Here is an 18,589-nt window from a genome sequence, read left to right as displayed (position 1 = left end):
TAAACTGTTTAACTTAGGTGCCTTCACTCACAAGCATGCTGAAAAAAAACATACAATTTCTCTTTTAAGAACGCTATCACATTAAATGTCACAGAATCGAAGAGACTGACACACTGTCCATCCCAGTGTGAGAGATAACAAGACAGGAAGTAGAACAGGCAACACATTTCCAGTTTCTGGGTGTTGAGATTGAAAAAAATCCCCTCTCACTCAACTTGTTCAAAACACATTTCCACTCCAGAGCTTTAAAGTAAAGAGACAAATCCTCACATCACCAAACCAATGTCAACCTTCGACCTGGTTTCATCTAACAGCTAAATATAGTCTGACACTTTCAGATGATGGTCATCCTGGACGTCTCTAGACGACTCTTATGATATCTCAAGATAACTGTTTAGAACAAACACTTTGGTTGCACTCACTACTACACTACAGGCTGAATATATGTTATTATTTGACTGTTCATATGGATAAGATCCTAAAGGGCCCTTCTTACGCCGTAAGTACTTTTTTTTCAGGCTGTGCACTTGTTTTATGGTCAGTTATAATATTTATCCCTTTGTTTTTGTATCGTTAGTTAACTTGTGGTCAAATTAAAGCTTTCATTTATTTTGCTGCACCTTATTCCCTTTAGAATGCACTGAATTTATGCTCCTTTCGTTGCAGCACTGTGGGGTCAGCGACCTCTTTATGTGCGCCCACTCGTGATGAAAACCAAAAGACTTGTGTCACTCTCAGGCACTTAGAATAAAAGTGCTCTTCAAGAACAGCAACCCTTGAAAAATAAATGGAATGTGCTTTCATGCAGCAGGCACAGGGAGCGTTGATGTTGATCAATACTTTGCAAGTGTCACCTTTCTTCAGTTTATGAATTGAGGACTGTCGGCCTGTAATTATCCTAAGTCTTACTGTATTGACACAGCTGGAAAAGAGACCATTTAGATTCCATCAGTGGTGTAGAATTCTGCACGGTCCAACAGTGTACTGTGGCCCGAATTACATACTATTTGCTTAATACATGAGGGGCATTATTAAAGTCTGCCTCTCTTTTTTTGAGGGGAGAATGTGTGGGACGGGGATGATTGAAGGTGAACAGTATATGCTACATAGATGTGGCATATGTCATCTAAAAGCTGGGAACCTGACTGTTATTTCGATTATTGAGGGCAGTGCTGTGTGTCAAGTTCTTCTGGTTAATCATCTGTCATTTTTAAAGGCGCCTACTTGAATGTTTAGAGTATAGAACATTATGATAAAAGTTTATGATGCCCATTCCCTGGCTCTACTTTGTCTATTAAAGTGGTCTTTTTCGTCATTTACATACATCAAATGAGCTATTGATTGAGTAAAATAAGCTATTTTTGTGTAATATCTATTATTGGTGATATACTGGAGAGTCGCTAACAGCCGGGCGTGGCTAACACTAATTAGCTTGGGGCGGTACAGTTATGGCAATAAAACGGCTTTTCTAACCACTAATACTGCTCAAAATAACACCAAACCTCTGCGGTAGCATGATAAGAGTCCCTCCACATAAAACAAAGCACACATGGGCTCCTTCCTTTTGGGATTGCTTTTGGTAAACGACTTGAATGGACTTTACTATGCGAGGAGCTGGTACCTGGGACAGTTGGCAAGTCTTTCAAAACACTCTTTTAATAAACTCTGGGTTCTCTAACTGTTTTGTTGGCGCTTCGTTTTATGTGAATGGGCTCTTATCATGCTGCTGCAGAGGTTTGGTGATATTTTTTAGCAGTATTAGTGGTTAGAAAAAACGTTTTAATGCCTTAACCATACTGCCCTGTGCTAATCAGTGTGTTAGTGACTCTCTCTGTTAATGTTTCACAAAAAAAAACGTCTCGATGGCTTATTTGAGGTAACTGCCAAAAAAGACCATGGGATTATTTTGCGTCAGAATTAAACTTTAAATTATGTAAGTTGGAGCATATATTGGGTTGATACCAAAAACATTTGACATTTGAGGATTACTTCAAGTATTGCATTATTTTGTGATTTGATGGTGAGCACTTCTGTTCTTGAAACTGTTTAGAAACCCTCTTTTTATCAACACAGCTAACCATCCATCCTCTTTATGCTATACCTCTCTAGTTTGTTGTTGTACATTTTTATGAGGCTGTGATTATCCTTGATGTCACAACAGCTCATTACATTGAGGTCAAATTTCAAAAATGGTCCTGCTTCAATGAAATGGCTACTATGGGGACTAACATCATCATACATGAATACGGCCGATTGAATCCACAAGAGTCTCAGCTTTCCAGTCATATCCACCTTCTGCAATTCTAAAACGGTAGTATGCAGAAATATTCAAATACTCAGTTTTGTAATATGTAGGTGAAAACAAACATTTTACTGCAAGAGAGGAAACTGCATGGTTTTTGCCCCAAATGGCCTATAATTATCATAAAGTGTGTCTGTTAAGGGGAGACTCCTTGGTTCCTATAGAAGCCATTGTCATCTTAAGCTGAGAGGTCAAGGGAGCCCTTTGCAAATGTCTACGTCAGTTTTTGAGTCACCAAAATGTTGCTTAACTTTGGAGGATTCTCCCTGACAAGCTAGAGCCTCTCAAAGACAAAACGTTGAGCTGTCAAAACGTTGAGAGATTAATGGGTGCAGCCTGAATGCTTTTGAATAATGGCTGCTTGGATAGGATTATTGGATGGGCAAAATGTCTAAAAAGAAAGTGCAGTTATGATCTATTATCATTTCTGTCATAAAACATATAACAAAAATAGAATAGCCTCATTTGACAATATGTTCTTCATTGAGAGATCATGGCTATAGAAGCTTTTACTTAAACCTTAGTTTCGGGGAGGCCTATCTTCCTCTGCCAGTAGGTGAGTGAGTCGGTTGGTTGATCTACGAAAATTTCCCAACCCTTTGGAAGACACACGCAACAACCTTATATTCTCTTCATCACATCCATATTTACTGAAGGTTTATCATTTAAATTAGATTTTTTTTTTCAGCAATAGTTCTTCATTGTCAGTGTTAATCAATTGAACACCAAGAGAAGTGCAGCTGCATTATTGAATGCATCAGGCCAGGCTTTAAGGGTATCGTTAGACATAAAAGATGTGTCGAGTAATTCTTCTCATACCCTGTATTGGTATAGCAGTTTAAAAAAAGAAAAGATATATATATATAAAAAAGAGGGAATCTCGTGCATTTGGTTGTAGACTTTCCACTTGCTGGAAAGTGAAATAATCTACTTCATAGTATGGCTTTGTTTTACTCAAGAGTTGCTAATGAGGATGGATTAGAAGTGCAGCATTAGTTCAGCAGGCGCGTCTTGGACTTCATGTGTCCACTGTCTCATTCTGGCTCACTCTGCCTCTCCTGAGATCTTCTGTAGAAACTGCAATGAGCCACCACGTCATCTCTGCTTTTCTTGTCTCAAAAAAGTAGTGAATTATTGACTGAAATATGTCTCTGACATTTAGACTGTGGCAATAATTCACCATTAAAATCAGTGCTCAGGTTATGTTATATTTTGTAATATTTTTTAATCAGAGTCCAATTACATGGTCTTTTTTCACTTGTGGTTTCAAGAAATGTGCGTACTGTAAACAATCTGTACAGCATTTGAATAATTCCTGTAATTCCTTTTAAAGAAGGGGTTCTTATTGTACTTCAAGTACCGCATCACCGCTCCTCGCTGTATATAAACACAAATAAGCTGTGAAAAGTTCTCACAGAAGTGCTCTTCAAACAAAGTTATTGTTATTATTCAGCACCATTACTTCCCCAGAGGCTGCTAGCATATGAGTGTTTATGGTTCATGACACAATTGTGATTAAGATGTTAGCCTCTCACAGCGAGGGGGAGAGGGAGGGAGGGGGAAAGAGAGAGACAAACATAAAAAGAATGGGAATGAGGAAGAGAGAAAAAGAGAGAGAGAGAGCAAGGAAAAAAGACAGGCAATTTAGCATCACTTTCTCTGCTGGGATAAAGCTGAGCAGCAAGCCTCTGCCCTGTCACTGTGCAGGGTCTGATCGAAGAGGACTCTTTACATCTCTTTCCCAGACAAACCCAAACATTGTGGTTGTTTTTTTTTTCTTTTTTTAAACTTATTTTAAAGAATTCATCTCTTTCGTACAAGCTATATTTCCATTTCCCATTCCATATTTTTCCTTGGCATTGTGCTTGACTGTAAGCTAAAATGGGACCTGTGGACTGACCTCATCAGCACCAAGCCACAGCCTGTACACAGAATGTACTTTCTAAATAAATTCTGCAATAAAAAGCTGCTTTTTTTTAAAGTGTGCTTTTATTGGAAGTGTTTTACAGCATCATCCGCTCACTCACAGTAAAAAAAGCTGTTTAAAATGTAACTACAGCCAGCTAGGGAATACTTTACCAAGTATGGAATTCATCTACAGAGACAGAACAATGAAGAAGGCAAACAGCATTGTGGGTGACTAGAGGCACCCCTTGCCTCCTCTTTTAAACTGTTGCCATCCGGGTGACGATATTGCCCACTCTATTCACTAAAAATACATCCAAGTTTTAATTTGTTCCACAAGCCATTAAGTTAGGTAATGCACTAGCAATGTATCTCCATGCACTGTGGTCACTCCTCCCTGGTAACAAAATATGTCTAGCTTCTCTTTTTTGTACCTCTCCTCCTGGTTTGTCTCTGGGTATATGTACTGCTATATCGGTTGTGTCTGTGTGTATGTCTACTCATGACTGCATATGTCTTTGACATTTTTTCTATGGCTATGTGTTGAGTAGCACTGTAGGTGACTTTGTGATGTGGAAATGCCAAAGTAAAGTATAGATCTATCTTTAGCTCTGAAGTAGACACAGCCAGTAGGATTCATATTAATTGGCAGTGCAGTTATCTGTGAATAATCAATCATGACAAGCATTTTTTTTGCATAATTTAACAATATGAAGCAGCTTTTTGATATGTGTATGGTTGTGTCCTTCATTAGATGGGGCCAGTTTATGAACTTTCAAATATAAAACAAGAAACACATATCCGATCATGAGATATGGCATCTCAAATTCAAAAAGGAAACTTTGTATGCTATCTGAGCCGCCATGCTTTTTATTTATCCATTAACTGTGCAAAACCAAAAACGTCCCAAATAAATAAGCCACCTTAACATAATAACCACTGGTAGGCTTGCGATTGTTTGGCAATCTTAACCACACTGGCAACCACCGGGTTAAATTGGAATAGTGTGTCACAGGCACAAGGCATCAGTGGCAACCACCATACAGGTGGTTGCCACTGATGCCTTTGAAATAGGATTTCTAGGATAGTTTTTGTTGTTTTAGTTGATGATAAAGAGCAGAAGGCATGCAGTGAATATGGCTTTGTTAGATATAGATTACTCGGTCTTTATGAGACCAAGCAGGCCAATCACAGTTCTTGCAGTCTCCAAGTGGTAGCTGAAGCCATTAATGTCTCAAGGTGCCGGTGCATTTTCGAGGAGATGCATATGCCACACAAAACCTCTAATCACATAATTATGTAACATAATTTATGACTGCAGTTTACATTGAAATTGGGATTCATGGCTGCGTAGTGTGGCTTAACTTGTTGTACAGTACAATGTGCTTTGTAAAGACTAAAATGAGCCGGATGTCAGGCATTGTCCCATTTCAGTTTGCTGGGTTTACTCATGTATGAACTTACAGTAACACAATGGCGTATTTTGAAAACAGATCACTCCTTTTCAGTAATTGATTTCATTCTAAAAAGGTATTTCCTCCTTCTGTAATTTAGATGTCCCATTTAATGTTCTCAGTCTCTGCTCTCTTGGTGCCAACGGATACATGCTGTGACTTGGTCATCCAGATTCAAATGATGTACTTGGGCCATGTGTTACTTTATTAAGATATGAGCAAGCATGTTGCCGGCATTGAAAGCAGGGAAAGTCCATCCGCTGGAGCCTCTTTATTCTCCAAAGAAGTACTCCCTCGTCTTTACCTCTTTAATTACCACGTCTGTGTCTAAGTTATGCCATCATCTGACCACTTCCTGTTACTTTCCCTCAGCCCTCAACTCCCTCCCCTATAGTACCCGGATTCTCCCTAAACTCTCTTTCCCATCTCCGCCTTTCTCTGTAAGCTCTGGTTTTCTGCTCTGCCTTGTGAAGTCCAACGCATATTGATCACCGCAGGGTACTGATCCAGACACAGAGCTTGGCAGTGTCACTCCCAGTCCCTCCTTTTCCTCTGCTTTAACTTCTGTCTCTCCAGCTGAAAGTGATGTCTTCTGGTTTCCTTTTTTGGCTTTGCTGTGATGACATCCTCTCTGCTTCTGTACACTTAAAATCCAGCCTATAATTAGACCTTTTAGTAGATAAAAAAAGCAATGCTAACAGAGAGCCTGCTAGCTTTGGTTGCATTAAGATAAGAAGTTAATTATAATTGTGAAGTATCGCCTCAAGGTTCACAGGCTTAGAAGCAAAGGTCTGTGATGATCACCTGTTAATCTGTTGTGTGTGTGGCTCCAATGAAGCACAAAGCATACACCTTTTTTTTTAGTTAAAATCGTCAGCTACCGTTAATGCTAAATCAAGTGTGACTTGTAATGTCTACTCTATGGGAGGAAATCCCTGCTAGACTATAGATGGGGACTGTGGGACTTGCATGTGTTTCTGTGCACATGGACCTTTAAACTCATATGCATACAGTCTACTGTATCTGGTCAGTGGTTAGACTCTTTCATTGAATTTGGACTAATAGAAGTGTTCTACAAAGGGACATGAAAACCAATTCTCCCATTTAGCTCCAGTGGGAAAATATTGTTGCATATTTGGATAGTTTTGATTTTATGTTTCAATTGGTGATTTGCTCGGAAAAAAACAATCCACAGACCTTACTCATATATATATATATATATATATATATATATATATATATATATATATATATATATATATATATACTTTTGATAGGTTGTAGTTCCAAAATCAACTCTGTTCTCAGCAAGGTGTGCAGGTTAGTCAGTCAACTGGGCACTTTTTTACAAAAGACAAATTGCAAATAGTGTTTTACAGATGCCATTATTCAGTGCAGTAAGCACCAGAAAAGAAAATCTATTCACCTCTAATGAACACAAAGGGAAACATTTTAGGTGACTTGTTTCCATTCCCTCTAAACTGCCTTTTGTGCAACTGTGTTTCATTAACATTTTAATTGCCATTCAATTACTTTGCTTAGGGAAATTAAGGAAAACATAGGCAATACAAATAAATCTGAGATGCATTTTTGTCTCTGCTCTGCTTTCTGTCCGCAGCCTGTACCACAGTGTAAGACATTTATACGGTCTCAAGACTTGAAAAGTTTCACCACATTAGATGAAGCTTTTGTGACCCCCAGGCAGAGAAATTGCACATATAATAGCATATTGAACATATTGGATTGTTGAAAATAACCTACAGGTAAGCCAGAAGGAAAGATATGTATTGTTTGGCCAATGTCGGTCTCCATGTTCCAAGTTACAATGAGTTTTATTAGCTTAAGTTTCTTCTAAACTACCCGTGGTACTCACCAAGGCTAAATATTTAAGCATTAAGATTATATTTTTATGAAATAGATATATGTGGATAATAGGTAGTAGGGGTGTATGTATTTGTACTGAACCGTCACGGTACAGGCACTTCTGGACAGGTACAGAGGTGGACTGAAGTCCGTAAATATGGCAAACATAGCGTCTATATGGTGAACGCACAGTCTCGGTTTGCGGTGAGGGCTGGGCTCGCATGTGCCCAGTAGCAGTGAGAGTAGCAAGCAGCAGCAGTAGCACAGGACGCCACCGCAGCCCCATGAGCACAGCTGTGTGGATCGATGGCTAGCGAACAGAGAATGGCTACATGAAACTGGAGCTTGCAGACATCCCCCTGGCATTCAAATCCCAAGTGTGGGATAACTTCCAGGTTAATTATGAAGATGCACACTCATTTAAAAAGGCACCATCCAGTTCTTACTATCCCAATTGCTGTGAGAAAAAAAAACAAGCTCTGCAAACCCAGCTCCCGACACTATTTCAACAACCCCTACCTGGGAATTCAGAACAAACAAATGCCATACCCTAAGTTATTGCTGCAGTTGCTATTATTTAAGAAGTATTTTATCTATTGGAGAATTGCAGCTGTATTTTTTTAATATATTTGTTATACATTTGATTTGTATGTTTCATACTGACAGCTAAAACTGTTTAACTGTTGTGTTTAATTGATTACTGATTAAACTTATGTTCGTTCTGACAACAAAAGTAGTTTTTTTCTTTTTCCCCCTTTACTATGAACCTTATCATCCTGTACTGTACCGTGACTTTAAAACCGTACCGAATCGTGACTGTAATGTACCGGTACACCCCGTATGCATCTGGTACCTCTAAAGGACATGACAAATGGAGGTATTTGACGCCCTGGGAATAAGAACAGCCTGGTGATGATCAGAGCTGACAGAGAGTCAGCCTGGATCCACTCAGGTATTAGATATATTGGCATATACTGTACAGACCTTGAACCTGTGGTAATAGGAGAGGAGCCTATTCTTGTCAGTTCTCAGTTACAATGACCCAAGTGGGCCTGTGATGACATGCAGTCCAGTGTTTTCATTACCGATACAAATGAAAGCCAACTCTTTAAGAATAAGACTTACGTCGTAATAAACCAGAATTGTCCTTTGTTTTAAAATACCTACATTTTAGATACTACAAGAGAACATTGTAAATCCCCCACTCCCTCCCTGATAAAACTGGGATTCAAAGTGGCATCGATACTTGTTTAACCTCCAGGCTCCTTCCACTGCTGACATGACCTGCAAAAATTGCTTTTAAACATGAATTGAACAGATAAGAGATGTGCTTCCTCTCTTCTAATTGTAAATATCTGCCACACAGGGCTTACAAGCACAGGCTTCGCCAAATCATCCTAATCATGTGCTCAACAATGCTGTTGATAAGCATGCTAAAGCCACTTACGAAACAGAGAGGAGGAGAGAAAACATTTTCTGCATTTACACTCAATTAAAAAGGAAAAGAAAGAGCCCAAAGTTACTCAGCTGTTTAAATATTTATTATGCCCTCCAGTCAGGTTTGGCCCCAGGCCTGGCTTCACGTCTGTAAAGCAAAATTAACCAGTGAAATAGGATGCTTTCTCATTCTTTTGTCTTTTTTATTTAATCACTGAAAAGGAGCTTTGTCAGATCCTGAACAGGTTGGAGCTCTCATTAAATTGTTTACTGTCATTCTCTGACCTTTTCAGTATCTGTAAGTATTAGCCACACTTGTCTCATCTGTAATGGGCTAGTAAACAGCTGCAACACACGGCAATGCAGGTCTGTCCTGTGAATGTGGCCTCAGTGTTAATGAGGGCCAACAGTGTGGACAAAAGGCTGAGCTGCCGGTGTACTCAGAATAAGGGTCAAAAACGTCTTTATTTACTGAGTATGGTAAAAACCCAAGCCTTTATCTCACTGTTGCTGGTGCATGAACACTGCAATATATATCCGGTTTATTCCCGGGTCTTATTTTTGAAGTTTTGGCCATTATTCCTACTGGTTCTCTTGGTATTCCTTCTGTCTAAAAAAAAAAAACAATTACCAAAATTTTGGAGCACAGCAACATTGAGGGTTGATCTTTACACTCACATGATATAGTTTGTTTGCTGAAGAGACTGTTTTCATCACAGTTTCATCAGATCCCTTCTGCTCTTTGCCTCCACTGGTCTGCACAGCTTCAATGCTACTCTCTGTTGTTGTTGTTGTTGTTCTTGCTGAGGGTTATAAAAGGAGAATAAATAAAACTGGTAGTGAGGTTCTGTTACTTCAACCATACAATAAAAAGAATTGCTCTAGGGGCTCTTTAGACAAAGGAACAACACAGTAAATAGCATTGGAGGAGTGTTGGGGAGCAATTTAGGACAGTAGCTACTGGATCAGTCCTGGTTAATAGCTGAGGTGGGTGCACAGTACAAGAAGAAACTTAACCCAGAGAAATCAGAAAAGATGTAGATACTGGCGTAAATAAAGGAGAGAAACTTGCCTATTAGAAAAGCATATCCAATCAACCTGTAAACCATTAAAAGAAGAGCTAGCACTCGTTAGATGCTAGCATGTGCTATCTTTTGCTTCTTTCTTTAGTTACTGGAGATTATATACATTGACCCTAAACATACAGTCAGTGTTGACAATGCCAATGATTGGTAACTTTTCAGTCAGCCAATCACATTTCTCCACTCGCATGTTTACCCACACGTTGCAACGGCTAATAAACTGCCTCTGGCTGTCGGACATTTTGTATATTCATATTCATTTGGAGGCGTGCAAGCCCCAGTAATGGCGTATCCTTTGGCAGCATCCATCAGGTCCTGGTACTGATCCACTTGTTGTCTATAAAACCCCTGATGGGGAGCTGCCTGGCTATTTGGCAGCAGGAATAACCAATAACATTTTGTAAAACCTCATTTCTCTCTCTAATCAGAGACAGACTTTGTTTTTGGACCGTTGAGTTTTCTTCAGGCGCTCAGAATGAATGGTTGGCTGAATAAGAGGCACCATCGGACAGCATCAGTCATTTGCCGCTTATTTTCTTCCTCCTTCTCAACACATACCATTATTCAGCTTGTAACCAAGCACCATGCTCTTTTCAGCTTGTAGCGTAACAGCCTTTTGGCAAGCTACCAGTACTATTTGTACATGGAGAGAGAGTCTGTAGAAAGCATTACTGTTGTACGGTAATTATTACTGTAGTATTTATTTGGTTCCTGACACCCTTTGTGAGAGAAGGTGAATCCATGATTCAATAGGCATAAAGAAGAAACTAAACAACCATTACATAGATTTTTAAAACTTTGATGATCAATTTATTGGGTTTGGATTTTTGATTGGAGTTCCCTATCTGTTTGTTAAGCTACTGTAGAAGATGAACTCTTATATGATTTAAGCCAAATGTGAGTTATACAATCCATAAATGCATACTTACACTTTAAAGAAATACATATATATTTCTGTTTAACAAAAGCTATACATATATTTTCCATAATAAAGCTATAAATACTGCTAAATAAATTATACAGGCAATGAAAAGACCCCCAGTTCATTGATCATATTAGCAAACAGAAGATAACACAATTAATGTCTCTACATTAATGTCTTAATGATAATTTATACCAGCAGCAAAATGCATACGAAATAAAATATAGTGATGAGATATAAATGAGAAACTCAAACATTTAACTGAACTAAAATCAAGACTACAATATATGCAGTGATAGTGCCTGTTAAATGCTTTATATTGAGACTTGGCTCACAAAAAAATGCATCTGTTCTGTTCAAATGACAAAGACTTGGCCGTCCTCCATAGAGCTGGTTCTGTCTGACGTTCCTGCCTGTTATAGGAAAGGTTTTTGTTGCCACCGTATTCTACGGGGGAATTGTTGGGTCTATGCAAATCAGAAATAAGTCATAGAGAGTCATAGAGTGTACTCTTTATCTAGTCTGTAAAGTGTCCTGAGATAACTTTTTTTATGATTTGCCACTATAAATGAAATTTAATTGAATTTAATTGAATTCTAGTGGCAGGTAACTCAAATCAAGCAAATTGCTTGGTTCTTAGCAGTGGTATAATATCCATATACAATCTATGAAGTCTAATTCCTCAGCACAATAATATCACTATCTATCTTTGAAAAACAAGTTACCTTTCTCTCAGACAGCCCTTTCCAACGGGGAGCTGAAGCTCTCATCTATGTTCTTCAAAGCCAACGGATCCCATTGACAGTCATTCTACCTTAAAGCATGTGGGAGTTTCTGGTTTACCTCTGCCTCGATCGCTTAGTTTATGTTGTTGTTTGACTTTGGTGAATGCAAGCTGCTAGGGAAGCTATGGCTAACCTGTTACCTCGCCTCATGGCAACCGTTCCGGTAATAATATGTGAACAGTATCATTTATTAACAATCATCTATTTAAATTGAAATGTGTCAATAATCTTCAAAGTTGACAATTTATAAAAGCAGGAGCTCACTTTATGCAGTGATAAGTTGTGATTATACCACAGGTAAGGCTGTTGTTCCGCGCAACATTAATCAGAGGCTCTTCGAGGCCATGGCCTGTTGTGAGCTTTTGCTCGGCCGTGCACACATATTTCAATCATGTGCCTTGTGTAAAATGAGCTGTATTCAGCTTCTTATGGGGAGGTAGGTTGGAAAATGTAGAGAAAACATTATAAAACATATAATTAATAATCAGTATTCCTTATTTCTGTTCTGGTTATTACACTTAATCAGATAATCTTATGCAGAAGAGCACACATCACATCCCTCAGGATTAAGCGTCCTCAAAAGAAAATTACCAGACTTGTGATATACATTCTTGTTACCAACGTATATGCATAGGCAAGCAAATCTGATGCAAGCTCACATACTTCGTGTACTTTGTGTGTAACTGGAGATTAGAAGGTATAACTACTTGGCGATGAGATCCGTGTCAAATCATCCTTAGCCAAAGCCAGATCTTCCTCGAGAACTTTTAAAAAATGTAAACATGACCACACACAAGGTTGCTAATGCTAATGTTGACACCATGCAGCGGGACCAGCATAGATAAGTTTCTCTTTAAAACTTTCCCACCATAATTGTTGTGGTTGTTCAGTGTCTCCTGCTAACCCCACAGCCCTCACCATTCATTGATTTAAAAGCAACTTTGTGACGTACGGTTTTGTGAGGAAGCACACAAAACCAACAGTCTGATGGGTTAGTTCTCACATGCACAGAAGCATTTTGTGGGTCGATCCACTGACCTCTGCACACAAAGGGATGTTTAGAAAAGTATTACCAAAGTATAACCAAACCGCTTGCATGTATATCGTATAAAGGCTTACCTGAGAAGTAACACATATATGCATGAATGCATGAGCACACACACTCTTCTCCATCTGACTTGTGAGCAGGTGACACTGTTAGTGTCACTGTGGGTGTTGCTTTCCTGCCAAGCTCTGGTGCTGTCGTCTCCACAACACCTGGAGATGTTTGGCACATTCTGCAGTATTCTGTTTTATATTTATTTATTTATTTTGACTAGGCTCCTTTTCCTTTTGTCAAGGACAATCTTCCTTTCAATTTATTTACGTTATAAAATAGATTTGTTGAGGGTTACGTAAAACCACTTTAAATCTATGTGAATAAATAACATGGTTTATTACACAGTAATCTTATTTCTGAATAAGGACTGTTGTATAAATTGCATTTAATTGTAGGTCTGGGAAGATATGCTTTTCTCCGATACATATATATCGATATACAGTATAATACTTGGGTGCTGACTTATTGGAATTCATTAATTATTGCAATTCAATATTACCATTTATTGCGATTTGTGTTTACTTTTTAAACACCAGATCATAGACAAATGTTAAATCATACACTTTAAGAGACATTTACTTTGCAAAATTTTCATCATGCATGTTGCATTGGATGTTCTGAAGACAGCACCTCAAGTACTCAGGAATGTAGATGATTCAGGGTGAAATCATGGGACATTTACTCTTAAATATCTCTAAACTGACAGAGAATATCAGCATTGGTATAGACTGATGAATGTATGACAGTTGTAGAACCGGCTGATTTGACCACAGAGATTCAAGTGACGCCTGAATTGACCCGGTCGAGAAAGACGGGAACCTCTGCCGACTGTATGACCATTACAATAGTCTCACATTGTACATCTCACATAGTCCACAACACTGTCTGCACACTGTGTCAATGACTTTGCGGCTTTAGCGTCTAGCTCTGCTTTTCATGTCAATGCGTGAAACCCAACATGTTTCCATACTGTATGTTTAGTGTTTACCATACTATGAAATTAAAATGTGAAGGGGCAGGTTGCATCACTGAGGATGGCAGACTGTCCTCTATTTCCTGCTTTCTCACTTTGGCTTGTTTTGGTAGAAACGGATCCGAGGTCACGTTACTCCACTCTACCTCCACAGACTCAAAAGAAGCAATTGGATCGATCCAAGCATCGATTTTTTCACCCACCCTTATTTCATTGGACTGACATACTGTGTTCTCTCTTTCTATTAAACTACCTCTATTGTTGCCATAAAAAAGTGCCAGTAGAGCTGTCTCAAATGTAAAGTTATTCTAGTAAACAGCAAGCAATCTTCCCAAGGCTGTATCAGTGAGTTTATTGTCAGAAAGAAAATATAACTTATACAAAATGCACCCCAATTGATGATGCATATAAAACACTGTGTGTACATATATATACACTGTATATATACTGTATGTATCCAAACTTTTTACATTTTAGGGATTTATGTTCTCCAAAACTTTGTGTCAAAACTTGAATGTCACATGACTTTTTCATCTTCTTGGTGCTATTGGCTTACCAAATTTTACTGACATCATCTGGTTCATTTTGAAGTTTTAGGTCCTTATCAGTTTCAGTCCAAGCTATCTGAGCCTGTCACACCAGACAAGAACAAATCAAAAACAAATCTAGAAAGAGGAAATGGAAAACCTGTCCATCAGTCTTTGAATCTTGTGTGTGGTCTTTCATTATCAAACTCCTTGGTGTAAACAAATGTCAGAGTAGCCCTGTCAGCTGAACTGGATCCTGTTCAAATGGATGATTTGACATGGACGCCGTTTGTTTCAGGGTGAACACAGTGTGCCATGACCCGCAGCCATTTTTGGAGGAACTATGCTGTGGCAGGTGCTTGCAAATGGAAGCATGAAAGAAAGTGTGATGCAGGATCAGCTGCGTTATTAATCCCAGTTCACAGGCTGCAGCTCTTGGAGCTCTTGGATGAGAATTTTGCCAAAGAGCTGATCAAACAGGTTATTTTTGGTTCATACAGCTGTTTGTCATTGTATTAATATTTGCATTTTAATAAGACCGAACCAATCACAGCCTGAGAGATCAGGTACTGCTGTTTAAATGTGAAATCAAGCCTATTCTGTGAGATCATAGCCTATACTCATGGTCCGCTGAGGATAATTCACCATGATTTCAGTGGCCCACTGACCTCTCCCTCTAGCGTGCGCATCAGTTCCATAGTTCCAGAAGTTTATAAGTAAACTGGCTTGGACTTCTACACATCTCCCTCCAAAAGGGAAGAACTGATTGATTTAGTTGGTATAAATTATCCTCTTTTTTAGAGATCAAATAGGTGTGGCACTCATTGATGTTATTGCTGTTTCCCTGATTGAAAAAGCAGCTGACTCACTCCGAGCTTTGAAGGTGTGATTAAGGAAGAGGACTTCAACAGAGCCAGAAAAACAGAAACAGAAACATTGCCACCAAAAACTTTACATCTTAGCACTAAAATGCATTAAGCTCTAACAAAATCCTATCTGTTTGGTCTAAGACCTTCATTCGTAATATAGGGCGTAATGACTAGTGTAGCCTCTAGGGGACCCTAATGAGCTTTAGGTGTTGTTTTCTTCTTCTTTTTTATTTCTTCAGCTTTTTTTATTCTCACAGTTACTGATTTGATTGCCCTCTTTTCTCCCAGCCTAGACATCACAAAGATATGTCTCTTGATCTTTCTGCATCTTATGTCAAACAAAAATGAAAATCTGACCGTACACAATGAGATTTCCCTGTTTTTTGCTGACTGGTGCTTTGGAGTTTCCTCTGTAGCTTTCAGCACTTACTCTCCAGGCCCCTGTCCTGTGCCATTTGTTTCAGTTAGAGGGTAATGTGTGTGGTTGTCAAAAACAATTGGCTTTGGTGGTCTGAGTGGCGCACTCCAAAGCATGGTGGACAGTAAATTGTATTTTTCCACAGAGTTATTAGACCATTATTATGGCGCTTGAAGTGAACAATGCCTCCTCGTCTTCACAGGAAGACAATTAGAATCATCATTAATCGGCACTATCAGCACGTCGATGGGACAGAGGGGGTATAATGGAGTTATAGACCACTTATGCAGTAATCAATCAGTGTGATTGCTAACTAAACTGTCTTTCATCGTGTCCGAACTGAGTGGCTGGTCTGTACTGGAGTGTGTGAGCAGAATGTTTACAGCATGTTATTTGTACTTATGCTGAGACGTACCCCGTCTTTAATCTTAAGGTCATTTTCTACACAGTCCCTGCAGCTGTATCACAAATCTCCAACCAATCATAGGTGGCTCCACCATGGAGACCCAGTGGGTTGAAATAATGGCTGAATACAAAACAGCCAGACTAGAAAAGAGAGACTGTAAATTGGTGCTGTTGATTCTAGTCACAAGCAGAGATCGGAAGCAAACAGAAAGCAAACAAAGTTAGCAGCTTAATGGTGAACACACTGGAAGGAAAGATAGAAATAAATATATTTCTCTCAGGAGACCAAATAGAAGCCAGTGGAGGAACATATTCACATACATATGCAGTACATTCAACACAACTCCACTGGATGTGTAGATAGGGAAACTTTGCTGACGTTTGCCATGACAGATTATTGTGTTTACAACTTATTGCCAGCAAGAAGCAAAACAAAATAATGCAAAATAATAACATCTTTGTTCAAATTCACAGCAACAGTTTAGATGAAATAATATACCCACACTGCTTTATAGCCCAATAAGAGCTGAATAAGGACATTGTATAGTCAGTGCAATCCATGATGAAAATGCCAGAAAGAAAGAGAGAAAGATAATGATAAAGACTGATCAAGTCTTTTTATCAGTTAATACCCCAGAGGTCAAGGTTTTGCCTTCAGCTCTGACTTCATTTCAGTTCATATCTTCCATTTTCCCTCTGTGTCTCCTCTCAGATGACCCAAGAACAGTGCACTCATAGGAACAATGTCCAGAGTTCAGAGAAACCACAAGTGTACAAAGTGGGAATATACGGCTGGAGGAAACGCTGCCTTTACTTCTTCGTCCTGCTGCTGATGATTCTGATCCTGATCAACTTGGCACTCACTATCTGGATCCTCAAGGTCATGAACTTCACCATAGTAAGTTACCGTTTGCCCTTCCATTTGCCATGTCATGTCAGCATATGTGTGTGTGTGTGTGTGTACTGATGAATTAGAGTTGTCATTGAAAGCAAGAAAAAATGAATGTAGCTACATGAAAGCTTTCATCTTGAGGTCCCGTTTTCAAGAGAGGGATTAGTTTAACCAGTGCGGCAACATGAGCCCTTCTATGATGAATATTTGAGTTGCCCCACTTAATTTTCTGGGTAACAACAAGGTCCTATAACTATTGTTGATTCTGCTACAGCCAGAGTACATTTATTTATTTACTAAAATCACTCCTCTGGACTCTGATCCATTGTTGATGATATTCAAATTGGTTGTTGGGGCTATAATGTCCAGGCTATTTCTTCTGTTATCACTTTTTGGTTGTTTTTAAACTACATATCCATCAGGGATGTCTTGTCACAACATAAGGAAAATGCTGCTTTAATGTAAAAAACATATTCCAAAATCCTAACCATATGAATGTATTGCTAAGTGCTAAAGTGCATAAGTGCTAAGGTATTAAACTGCTAGTGTTATTGCACACCACCCTAGTGCACATACTTTGTGTTCCAGGTCTGCTGTCTTCCTAAAGCTCATTTCACACCGCCGCACAGCAACTGCTCTGTTACTCGCTCTGTCAACCGCTTACCTTCAAGAGTGGTTCCCAAAGCCCCTGCCACCTTGATCAAAACCCCCTTTTCCTTCCTTCATTAAAAAGACTTTAGACAGAGTAACCGCACCGCTGTGTGAAAGCAGCTTAAAACCCAGTGAGATGATCTCTGAGTCTGACTTTCTGTCTTTTTTTCTCCCTCTCCCTCTGCCTAGTTTTTAGTTTTCCTACTATTTCATACCGTCCCTGTCTGTCTTACCCTGTCTGCTCCACGCAACGTCTCTGCTTAGTAATCCACTAGGCCTGTGATGAGTCAGATACAGATGCAACAGTGTATGACACATACACATTTATGCAGCACATACAAACACACACACACACGCACACACACACACACACACGCACACAAACAACCGTTGCTGTTAATAATACATGAGGTCTGCTTCACACTCTCAGTGAGACTTTAATATGAGATCAACATAAATCAGAGCAGTTTGTTGAGCTGTATGTTCTGACAGAGTGCTGCACTTGGAGTGTTATAATGTGTTTAAAGCGTCAGCCTGAGAGTGGAATGAGAAAAATATTTGAAATGAAGTAGATACATGTAGCACCGCCCTCCCCCATGTGACTCTCTTGGAGAGATTGACAGGACAACCGTGCCTTTTATTTCAGTCTTCTTTGCATCAGTCACGTTTCCATCCAGTATCAAATTGACCCTTGGCTAAGCCCCTCCCTAGAACGGCCACTGTCCAATCCTACGTTAGCAATCATTTATGTCTTTAACATGAAATGTCAAAGCCTAAGGTGACTGACGCTTGCATTGGGAACATATCCCTAATTGGACCAGGATTAAAAACTACTCTGTCGACAGATGATGAAGGAATGTAGCTCTCAAATGCATATCGTAGTTGTGTCAGCCTACCTCTCTCTTATATTTCACAAGTATCATTCTAGAAATTTGCTGTTATTTCCTTTGGTATATATTTTACTAATATGAGCATATTGTCATGCAGGGTGTGAAAGCTTGACAA

The 18,589-nt window shown here is 39.2% G+C and overlaps 1 protein-coding gene across 1 annotated transcript in view; it reads left to right on the top strand.

The window, feature by feature from the left end:
- The window catches only part of sgcd (sarcoglycan, delta (dystrophin-associated glycoprotein)), a 121,946-nt gene that overhangs the window by 9,351 nt on the left and 94,006 nt on the right, over positions 1-18,589 (top strand). The window contains exon 2 of the mRNA XM_083926828.1: positions 16,754-16,939. Coding sequence (XP_083782954.1) covers positions 16,754-16,939 — 186 coding nt within the window. The remainder of the gene's footprint in view (positions 1-16,753; positions 16,940-18,589) is intronic.

Source organism: Echiichthys vipera, assembly GCF_963691815.1.
Source record: "Echiichthys vipera genome assembly, chromosome: 14".
NCBI lineage: Eukaryota > Metazoa > Chordata > Actinopteri > Perciformes > Trachinidae > Echiichthys > Echiichthys vipera.
This window is presented reverse-complemented; position numbering and strand designations above follow the sequence as displayed.